At 39.4% G+C, this 12225-nt stretch overlaps 1 protein-coding gene across 2 annotated transcripts in view; it reads left to right on the top strand.

Moving 5' to 3' along the window:
• Nucleotides 1-330: 330 nt before the first annotated feature.
• trhr2 (thyrotropin releasing hormone receptor 2) overlaps nucleotides 331-12225 on the top strand; it is a 29925-nt gene continuing 18030 nt past the window's right edge. The window contains exons 1-6 of one of the 2 annotated variants that reach the window (XM_086029021.1): nucleotides 331-476; nucleotides 2792-3494; nucleotides 6745-6877; nucleotides 7259-7410; nucleotides 8998-9121; nucleotides 11096-11481. In XM_086029021.1, the coding sequence (XP_085885147.1) occupies nucleotides 3112-3494; nucleotides 6745-6877; nucleotides 7259-7410; nucleotides 8998-9121; nucleotides 11096-11182 (879 nt within the window). In that variant the 5' untranslated portion in view covers nucleotides 331-476; nucleotides 2792-3111 and the 3' untranslated portion in view covers nucleotides 11183-11481. Of the gene's footprint in view, nucleotides 477-2791; nucleotides 3495-6744; nucleotides 6878-7258; nucleotides 7411-8997; nucleotides 9122-11095; nucleotides 11482-12225 lie in introns of those variants that run through there. The other variant, XM_086029020.1, reaches the window with a different exon arrangement.

Genomic DNA, 12225 nt, shown 5'->3' with positions numbered 1-12225 from the left:
GGTTAATTTGAATCAATCTAATGAAGTGTCAATTATTGAATTCAATCATTCATACATTCACTTTTGCATGATTGAATTCAATCATGTTTTCTATACACTATCTTAACTATTGAAAATATTTTGTTTTATAAAAATGTGGACAGGAGTGATTAATCAATTAACGATCAAATACATTGTATGTATGGTGAGATTAGTGTAGCCTAATGCTAAGAGTGCAAGCACATACTGTATACTGTACCTTATTGTGACGGTATTAAGCTTTTATTTTGAAGTCACACACTGCTTCCCAAGTTGTACTGAGTAGTGACTGGTGACTTATCTTGCGAAGGAGCGTTACAGCAGGTCGACCACTGACAGTGTCACATTGAATCGCTTCGGTGCAACAGACAGGTGGGGAAATAGCAATAATTTTGATTATGAAATGAACCCCTTACAAGGGTTCAGAATGAAGATAACATGTTGCAGAGAGACATAAGGTGAGTAAATCCCCGTTTTTTCTACAATTAGATTCAAATAAATAAAATGATAAGTTTCGGATCAACATATGTGCACTTTATTATGTCACATGGATGCATTCATTCCATTGTTTTGCATTCAACAAGGGTTTGACACACAACGAGTAAACCAAATGAAGCAATAAAGGTAGAAAATCTGAATTAATAAATCCACATTGGAATATGAAAAATCTGATAATTTATTGTTTTAACCCAATTATGCAGCCTTTGAACATGCTTACTGTCTGTATAACATCTGCTTTTTCACATAGCATTTAAGTTGAGCTTGGACAGACTGCTTTTTTTTTACTGCCAAATCTCGGGTCCCTTCTACTATGCATGTTGCATGCTTGAGTATACATATAGGATTTGGGATTGATATTTAGACATTAAATAGTTAGGCTGGTTACATAATATTTCATGTGTCAACATGCAAACAAATACCTATAATAATTGTTCACAGTTTGGCAGTGTTTCGACATAGGTAGATATTCTTATATATTAAATCAAGTTAACTATGCCAATTGCCCTTCTTATTTATTTATCAATATACTTTGTTTTTTTTAACTAAAGATTGGACAAACAAATTGGTTCACCTGAGTATTACGTTTGTGTATGCAGAAAATATAAGCAAATATGTTGAGTTGATCACATCTTTTGGGAGTTTCTCTGAGTTTTGGGAATTGCTGTGCATTGATCCAGAAGAGCTTTGTTGACCTTTGTTGATGTTTGTAACTATTTCTGATTGTGTTAAATTCAAACCTCTTTGTACACCAGTCAGAGTGGAGAGGTAGACAACCATTTACAAGCAGGGGGGGCTATATCCCCTTGACAAATCTGTGTAACCCCAATTAATCTCCAATCTGCTCCTGCATTAATTTTTACTTTGCCCCAAAATGCAATTTAATGTCAAACCATCACTTGTCAATTTTTGTATGCGTATATGGTAAGAGTCAGAATAGCAGCTCCCCCATACATAGTTGCAAAGTCGGGGTTATCTCTGTATCTCTTCATAAACCAAATGACCAACTGACCCTTCTCTGTGTTTTTAAAAATGCAATGTCACCCATTTTTATTAGATTAGATACTGTATATGTCAGTTTTGTGGTGCATTTGTTGAAACGGCTTTGTGTCACCGATTATGCTTTTCAAGCGCTTCTCAATTGTAAGTCACACTAAAATGCTTCTTGGACAAATCATGTTCCCAAAATGAAGTGTCCGTCTTGATTTTGCTTGCAACACGTTTTTGTCAACATGCAAATGAGGAGAGTAGAGTGGAAGCAAGGTTGATTGGTCAACAAAACAGAATTTGTGTGGCGTGGACTCAGGTTGTTGTTGTTTTTGTTTGGCTTTGTCCTTTTTGTCAGGGGTCGCCGCAGCGACTCACATGATTTCTTGCATGTTATGTTTGGGACAGGTTTTATGCCGAATGACCAAATGAGAGGACTCACTCATATGCTAAATGTTTTTCTGTCTATTTGTCAGCCCTGTGACTGATGGGTGATCAGTCCAGGGTGTATCCTGCCCCCCACCCCTCATCCGCTGGTAAATGCTTCGTCCCTAATGGAAGTGCGGATAATTAGCGAAGAAAATGCACCAGCTGCAATTTTTATGAGAATGCAAATGGAATGTATGGCATTATCGTTTCAAGGGGAAGGTCAGTTATTTTGTGTGTGTGCTCAGATATGAGTTTGACACATTTTGATTAATGGAAGAATAGTGTAACTAAATTACTTTTTTTTATTTCTTGTCCACCTCAATTTATTAGAGGCAGCCCCCAGGAGAGAAAGTCCAATATGTACTTGTGCTTTGCCTGGGAGATGAGTGAGGAGAGCAACTTATGACTCCTTCACATTCACAGTGTTGTACACCGGTCACTCAATTTTTATCAAGATGAAGACAACCTCAAAATAGACCTAGGTTTTTAGAGGTTCAATAAATTAAACTGACCTCAAAGTCAGCAATCATAATTTAGTTCAATCACAAGTCCTCAGGTGTATGACATTTCAAACATAGGTAGTATGAATACAACCCTCTTATTCAAGTGTCACCTTGGCATACATTTTGAACACATTTTCTTTTTTGTCTGAACATTTCTATACAAAAAAAGTGCACTTTGTGGTATTGTTTCAATGTCACTGTCTTTTTCCTTTGAATTATCTGTTTACTCAACCAACACTGTGAGAATGATCAATTCCATTAACCCAATAATACCCTCTGGGGATGTGCTGCCTCCAAACATGCTTGTAAAGATTAATAATTGATACAAATAGATCCTTTTCTCCTCTTTCTTCTAGGTGACTGATTATGTGCCTGGGGGCTGTTCAGAAATTGAGAGACAATCACCTTTAAAGTCATATTGGTTAGGTTATGTGTTTATATCTACATTGGTTTGAAATGAAGACCTGATGATGAAATCAATTACAGACTAAAGCCACTAGCAAGTTTCTTGTAACAAATGGCGTTCCATTCATTTTAAATCAAATAGCATGAAATGAGAGTCAGTTTTCAATATAAGGGAAGGAGCATGTCCCACGTCAATTTCTTTTAATTCAATGATTCTAGCCTTTATTAACTCACACTTGAAGAGAAAGACAGCTGTGCTTTTCAAGTCGACATGACTGACAATGTGAGCTCCAGAGTTGACACCCCAACCAACATTTCCCTGAGTCCCAGCATTGCCATTTCCCAGTCCCTGGAGTACAAGACGGTGTCTGTCTTCTTGGTCCTGCTTGTGTGTGGTGTTGGCATTGTGGGAAATATAATGGTGGTCCTTGTGGTCTTGACCACCCGACACATGAGGACACCAACAAATTGTTACCTGGTGAGCCTGGCCATAGCTGACCTAACCGTACTAGTAGCGGCGGGACTTCCTAACATCTCAGACAGTCTCACGGGAACCTGGGTGTTCGGGCACGCTGGCTGCTTGGGAATCACCTACCTGCAGTACTTGGGCATCAATGTGTCATCCTGCTCCATCACTGCCTTCACTGTGGAAAGGTGAGCATGACCAATTAACATTTTTATAAAACACATCAAACACTGCTTTGACTTTTTTAACTGTTTTAGGTGTCTGCCACTATTTTATCAAATAAAATAGTAAATCCATCAATTTCATTTTTTGTTCATTTGGTTTAATTGGTTGAGCCCAATCCTTTCTTATTGTCCTATAGTTAATAATCAACGAACAATGAATGACCAAGATGGCGCCGTGGATGGTGGCCTCGGTATTGCGCTTTCAGCATTACCGCACAACTGGACACCACCGCTTAATGACTCTCTGTAGTTAGGTGTTTGTTCTAAATCTGTGGTCCATAATGTCTATTTTTCGTGGCAGATACATATTATTATTGCTGAAAGAGGGTGGTTTGTTGATCAGGGGTGGGCAATTCCTGCCTGTTTTCTATCTCTCCCTGTTGCAACAAACCTGATTCAAATGATCATATAATCAGCATGGTCTGCAAAAGCTGGATAACGATCCTGATCATTGAATCAGGTGTGTTGCATGCAGCAGTGACATACAAAATATGCAGGATACCGGCCCTCGAGGACCGGAATTGCCCACCCCTGCTGTACATGCATATACCATTTTGAAAGGTAATTGTCAACAGGTGTGGGGTCTGGTGGAGGGGGTTGCTGTTGATTTATGAACTTATTGCAGAGGGAGGGGCGTATATCCTCCTTTGGAAGGTGATCGGCGACTTATTTGCTGTAGCACTAGAGTGGCTCCAACTACCGGGGACAAATATTCCTTACATACTTAGCCAATAAAGATGATTCAGATTCTGATAGTCAGAGCAACACTGACAGTAACATAGGCTTTGATATTACACATTGAAAGAAAATGTCAAAAATATGAATTATTTGAAATGAGTTACATTACGGCAGCACGGTCGAAGAGTAGCACACCTGTCTCACAGTCAAGAGGTTCTGGTAATGACTTTCGGTTTGGGCCTTCCTGTGTGGAGTTAGATACGGGGTTGGCAACTCTGGTCCTCGAGGGATGCTATCCTGCATGTTTTAGACGTTTCCCTTCTACAACACACCTGATTCAAATGACCGGTATCATCATTAGGCTTTTTCAGAGCTTGCTAATGTTCAATACCAGCCATGTCCAGCTCCGGTCCTCGAGGGCTGCTGTCCTGCCTGTTTTATATGTCTCCCTAATACAACACACCTGATTCAAATGACCAGCAAGCTCTGAAGAAGCCTGATCCTGATCCTGATTATTTTAACTTGCTGTGCTGGAGCAGTGTTTTTCAAACGTTTTTTGAGTCAAGGCACATTTATCTCATTGTAAAAATCCCGTGGCAAACCACCAGCTGAAATAGTGGAGAAAAAAAAGCTTATTTTAACAATATAAGTGTTATATTCAGAGCTGGGGACTTGACCCTTTTTTGCTCGCGACCCTCCACCCTTGACCTGGGTACCCTTCCGGCCGCGACCCCCCGGCCATATTCATAAACATTGTCGGCCCCCGCCCCGTTCCGCCCCCCGCACCCCCCAAATAAAAAAAACAAAAAAAGGGGCATGATGCCCCCGCAGGAGAGAGGCTAACAGAAGAGGTTCATTTAAAAAAAATTAGCTGGCTAACTTACTATTCAAACCCGTTGTGGACACGCTTCAAACGCGCCACTTACTCGCATACTTATCCAGCTGCGTGTACTAACTTTCATTGCGAGCCCTGGGGTTGGTTTTGTCGTATTGTATAATTATTTAGGTCCAACAGACGACAAGTCTGCAAGCCTTCAACAAGTTACTTATTTTCCACACTTCCCCTCCTTCACACTTCCTGGCCTTCAAACTAAAAGCATGCCAGCAAACCACTACACAGCAGTTTTGCTACGGCATATTTCCGGAAGTAGGAAAGTGCATGATGTGCCATACTTGAGTGCTGCGCGCAGCTTGAATATACTTCTGGACACAAGTTGTTTTGAAAGAAGCCTAAAAAGAAGCCTTTCACCGAGTAGGCTGAGATGAAATCTAGCCGCCTTGCGAGCACGTCACACGCATGATGCTCAGTCCAGCCATTTTTATAAATTTGTCACCCCCCACCCCTCCGCTCCAAAAATGGGCATCCGGCCGGGCAGGAGGGTCCAACCGGTCCGACCCAGGGACGGACTGCCCAGCTCTGGTTATATTGTTTGTAGAAGCATTTTTTTAACATTGAAGAATGACGTTATATTATAACGTCTTGAATAGGAATCAAACAAACACAAAGAAAAAAGTATTTATAATGTTTCGTATTGATACTTACTCAGTGTGAAACGTGGGCCTGTTTGGATAAACATGAGTCACTAATTCGCTTGTCTCTAAACAAAGACAATTAGCTACCTGCTGCTGTGCTGCTGCTGCTACCTGCTGGTATGGAAGAGTACTACAATTTAGTATAGACAGAATTACGCTGCCAGGCGCTAGACCGCACAGGCACACAAATTAGATAATTTCCCATGGCACACCTGACAATATCACACAGTTTGAAAAACACTGTGTTGGAGTAGGGTGACATATAAAACATGCATGACAGCGGCCCTCGAGGATATATGTAAATAAGATTTTACTTGTATAGTGCCTACCTTTCTACCTTCAATGTACTCAAAGCGCTTTAACAAATATGTCTCACTCACCGACTAATGACACAGCATCAGGAGTAACTGGAGCTTCAGTTTTCCATTCAAGCAGGGGTAGGGTACAGCGAACATCGAAGCGCGAAGCGGTGACGTCAAACACTACATGTGCTGGACAACACCTCTGTTCCGACGCTGTTGCTACAGCAACCTGTCAGATGGACCAATAATGTAAAAACAGTGTGGACAGTCAGCCCGAAAATTCAGATTTGAGGAGGAATCTGATCGGAATCAGATATGCCTACAGTCTGAACGCAGCGTAAAAGATGTTTGCGTGAATTACTTCGCCTCGTACAACCGAGTTGATTGTCATAGTGCTCAAGAGTGGACTGGGCACACAGACTCGAATCATGACGTGAGCCCTGGGACTGACTGACAACCAGTCAAGGGTGTACATTGTGTCTTGCCAAAGGTCAGCTGGGATAGGCTCCAGCTCAGCTGTGACCATTATGGGGAGAAATGGTAAAGAAAATGGATGGATGGGTGGATGGATAGAGCAACATTACATTTCTAGTAATCCAAACTATAAACTAAAAGTCAGCAGCAGATTTGGGGAGGGGAAAGCTAGATACAATACTTGTATATTAATATGCTGTGCCTTACTCGTTTTGTCACATATGCAGGTACATTGCGATCTGCCATCCAATGAAGGCTCAGACTGTGTGCACAGTGTCCAGGGCCAAGAGGATAATTGCAGGGGTTTGGATCATCACCTGTATTTACTGCATATTATGGTTTTTCCTTGTGGATATTCAGGTAAGTAATGCATTTTAGAACAAAAGTTGCTAATATATTGACAAACAACCAAAAGCAACCTTTAAAACTAAGTGGAATATGAAATATGTAAAGAACAAGTGTTTGTGTTTGAAACACTACAAAATAATAGAGCAGTAAGATTGCATTATGTTTTCAAAATGTGTTCCACATTGAACATACTTAGCAGTCCTCCAATCAATAGTGTTAACCTTTACTGGGCATAAAATGTTAAAGAGATCCTCTTTTGAAAGAATGCTTGCTCAACAATAAGTGGATGTCAAAAGCCATTTTGAGAGCACAATTATCACTGCATTGATGTAAAATGTAAATGAACATTCTAATGTTCAGTCTACTGTATTTCTCCAATAAATGTGTGATCAGGTGAGCCTGGATGGACATGTTCAGTGTGGTTACAAGGTGAAGCGGGAGCTCTACCTGCCTGTCTACCTCATCGACTTTGCTATTTTCTATGCTGTCCCATTGCTTCTCGCTATCGTGCTCTACGGACTGATAGCACGGATTCTCTACCTCGGGTAATTACTGTTTCATTATTGACAATACTCGTCAACTATTATTATAGTAGACATTATCATTCATTTATTTCCCAATTTTAAACAGGTCCCAGATGTCCTAATAAAAGGTCACTCACATTTTTTGATCAAATTACACAAAGGATAAAGAATTCAAGCACATTTAGTATCTAATACTGTTTGTCTCATGTAAAAGAGCCACTTCTCACCCTGCACCCTTATACTCTGTGGCCAATATAGAATATGGCTTTTGTTGTGACTCAGCGAATGGCTACTTTTCTGAATAGAAGTGAGCCCCCCCATAAAAACAAAGTAAAAACCTGATTTACATTTTCACTTGTGGAGGCAGCACTTCATCAACACATTGCTCAATTACACTTGTAATGTGGTGCAGGCAGCTGACACATAGCCAAATCCTAATACTCTGCTACCCACATGTCAACAACAACTCTGCTTTGCATTTCAGGATGTTCCAGTTAGCAGATTACACTGCAGCTCTGCTTACCTTTTGATATTTACATGGTGGTGCTACCCTATAGTCCAGCTGCCTCTGAAAAATATTGGATTTTTGCCCAGCCTAGTTGCCAAGGCATGGGCGGAGAAAATCGGTGTGTGGGTGGTATTATGCAAATGAGTTGAATTCACAATTCAACGATGGACTCAATGCATGAACCATTTCCGCATTTGGGGTACGACGATGTGCTAACTTTTTGTCACTAGGCTAAAACATAGCGATAACATTGATAGCATCAATCTCTTTATAAAATACTCTCTGTCTCCTGGAATAGCATCAAAATACCATAAATGTATTACCTTTGTAATACATGCAGTTATCCAAGTGTTGGCTAAGTGATCAAAGCACCATATCTGATTTAAGTGGAAGTCAACCCAAACATATTTTTTTCGAGAATATGTTCCCAGCAGGCCCACTGGTTGAAACGCGGCATTCTGATTAATTTTACGTTTGTGGAATATAAGTTAAGCAGCAAAATGCACTCGTTTGTAGCCATTTCTGGGGGCGGCCATTTTGTCTTCTGTTGACTGAAAATGACATCACAACTGCTCACAACAACCAATCACGGCTGACCTGTTTTCTGAATTTGAGCCGTGATTGGTCATTGTGAGCAGTTGTGATGTCATTTTCAGTCGACAGAAGACAAAATGGCCGCCCCCGGAGATGGCTAAAAACGAGTGGATTAACACTTATTCCACAAACGTAATATTTATCAGAATGCCCTGTTTCTACTAGTGGGCTTTAAGTGTTTGCATAACACAGTTTTGCAACAGTCAGTGTCTCTCCATCTTTCAGTGCCGTTCATGAATGCAAGGATGTGCTTACTTTTCTCACAGTACCGTTACACAAAAATTTGTTATAGTGTGATAGAACAGCATCCTATTAAAATCATGTACTTTGTTCCTAACCGACAGAACATTATTACTGTTGATAACACTGTTGGCAAAATCAATATTGTCTTGTGAGTTATTCCCACTTCTATTGTAAGCAATTCAATTCAAATATCAAACGATGGAACAATAGTGGAAATGGCTGAAGTGGGACAGTTTGGAATTTGTGTTTATGTGTCCCTCCAGACCTCTGCCAAACCAACCTGAAACCAGTGCTACCACATTGCGCCAAAGCTGTCGAGAGGTCACAGAAATGGGGAAGAGAAGACGCCCACGCCGCCTGAAGAGTGCACTCTCCTCCAGGAAACAGGTCAGTAAGTCACTTGTGCATTTATGCTTCCCCCAACAACTGCTTCAGTTTTTGTTAGAAGACCCCTTTTTATTCTTTAACTTTTTGCTGTACCCAAGTTCACAGAATAGAATTTGGCTTTATGGGGGTCTATGACATTTTAAGGTTGGAACTAGAGAAGATCAATTTTTTTTTTTGTCCTTAAAGAGGAAGTCAACCCAAACATTTTTTTTTCAAGAATATGTTCTATGCTGGCCCACTAGTGGAAACACAACATTCTGACTAATATTGCGTTTTTGGAATAATCTACCCATTTTTAGCCATCTCAGGTGGCGGCCATTTTGTCACTTCTGTGGACTGAAAATGACATCACAGACGCTCAGGGCTCAGATAACGACCAATCATGGCTAGGCTTCAGAAAACTGGGGAGCTGTGATTGGTCGTTACCTGAGCCATGAGCAACTTCGATGTCATTTTCAGAGAGGGCTAAAAATATTAATCAAAATCTCTTGTTTCAACTAGTGGGCCTGCATTTTCTTGAAAAAAATATATTTGGGTTGACTCCCTCTTTAAGGCAACTTGAGTCCTTTATGTTTGGACACACACGAGAACAGAAATCAAGAAATCAATCAATCTTCTCATCTTTTCTCAGTGGTAAGCAATGGTTTCATTTCCAGCTTCACTTGCATCCGATCTGCAAATCATCAACAAGTAGAATTGTGGCGCTTGGTTGTCAAATGCAACCAATAGTGTCATTTGTGGGTGAAATCAGAAATAGCAAAAGTACTGCTATTGTGCACTTGAGTAGAAGTGGATAAAAATTAATATGGGGAAAAAAAGACAAAAGATAAAGTAGAAGTATTGATAATAGTCATCTAACTAAGGGTCACATGCTACATTTCTTTTCTTATAATCTTTGATATCCTTTTATTGGGGTGGCAGGATAATTTGGGTTGGAAATGAACAGGATGCTCTTTTCAAGCTGCAGTTTTTTCATTGGTCACAACTGCCTGGGATTTTGGCCAAGCCATTTTCTCATTAGTATTTAAACATATTCAATATGTAGTCAATAATCCTGGTGTCTGTTCTCCTTAATTTGATATGGAAAGCAGCTTTTCCTCTAATTGTTAACTGACATGTCTCTTTGTGATGTTGGCTTGAAATTCGATGGAATTGTTTCCGACCACGGTGTACTCTGAGGTGGCCATGGCAGCACGCCGGCCCGATCGCACTTTAAAAAAAATGTTCCTCCTATTTTTTAAACTCCTCCATGGTGATGCCCGGCGACCTCGTGACCGCCCAGTGAGCACCCTGAGGTGGACTGACCAGCGCAAAGCCACGCTCTCTGGCTGCTCTCAGTTGTACTTGGATTTTTAAAAGTTTGAAATCCACCTATATGGTAACACTGTGCGACCTCTCAGCCGCCAGTGGGGACTGTCCAATGTGTGCGTTTGTGTGATGGTGTCTGTAAGAATAATAATGTATTATTATTGTCGCTTAAAAACCTGGAAATGTATTTGTAGTGTGTGTGAAATCTTACATTGAAGAAGCAATCATCCACAAAATGTGCCCCAACACAGCACAGTTCTGGTTCCGAAATGGTTATGTGTTTCTCTAAAAATAAAATGAAGCAGTTTACTCTTTATCTCCTCTGAGGTGGCAGCTGATGCAAAATTTTAGCTTTGCACAAGTGTGTTGTTGCCGTGAACCATTTTTTGAGCGGGTCCTTTAATCACGAATGATGAATTTACACCGCAAAAATTGTGAAATCATCCATCCATCCATTATCTATTACCGCCTATCCTCACAAGGGTCGCGGGGTGTGCTGGAGCCTATCCCAGCTGTCTTCGGGCAGTAGGCGGGGGACACCCTGAATTGGTTGCCAGCCAATCGCAGGGCACACACAGACAAACAAACATCCGCACTCACAATCACACCTAGGGGCAATTTAGAGAGTCCAATCAACTTACCATGCATGTTTTTGGAATGTGGGAGGAAACCGCAGTACCCGGAGAAAACCCACGCAGGCACGGGGAGAACATTCAAACTCCGCACAGGGAGGCCGGAACCCACGACCTCTGAACTGTGAGGCGGACGTGCTAACCAGTCGACCACCGTGCCGCCATGGTGAAATCAAATCATCTCATTTTTTTTAACATGCAAATAATAAACCACAATCAATTTCAAACTTAAAGTGTGTCACAGACTCATTTTCACCACTGTTACGCATAAAACAAATGACAAATAAAACAATTTTTAATGGATTTTAATGGCATGGGATTTTTTAAATAAAAGTAAAAAAGTAGAGACATCAAAGTGTACTTAAGTGCAAAAGTATAATAGCTTGCTCCTAACATTGGAAAAAAAAGCTTTACAGACAAAATACTTCCCTCTTTATTCACTTGTACAATTCTCATATTGAGAAAAAAATCATATTTGAAAGTCCAACAGGGTAATCAGGAGTGAACTGACACTAGGTCAGCCTGATCTTTGGAATGATTTGCTTCTGTTTTTCTGTTACACGGTAGGAGCCTTGTTGGAGACGTTGATGCTATTACTTGCTCTCTTAGCATTAGTGGATGTGTGTGTGTGTGTATATATATATATATATATATATATATATATATATATATATATATATATATATATATATATATATATATATATATATATATATATATGTATGTATATATATGTATATATATATATGTATATATATGTATATATATATATGTATATATGTATATATATATATGCATATATATGTATATATATATATATGCATATATATATATATATATATATATATATATATATATATACATATATATGTATATATATATATGTATACATATATTCATATATATGTATATATATATATATGTATATATATATATATATATATATATATATATATATACATATATATATATATATATATATATATATATATATATATATATATATATATATATATATATATATATATATATATATATATATATATATATATATATATATATATATATACATATATTCTTTCTTTTGGTATTTTTGTAGATGGGCGCAGTTAGAAAGGGGCGTTGTGGGGGTGAACACTGCTGATTTAAATCCTAACAAATGAA

Source organism: Filicampus tigris, chromosome 4 (genome assembly GCF_054856515.1).
Source record: "Filicampus tigris isolate MCC_2025a chromosome 4, RoL_Ftig_1.0, whole genome shotgun sequence".
Lineage (NCBI taxonomy): Eukaryota > Metazoa > Chordata > Actinopteri > Syngnathiformes > Syngnathidae > Filicampus > Filicampus tigris.
Note: the sequence above shows the minus strand (reverse complement) of the source record. Positions and strands in the feature narration are given on the sequence as shown.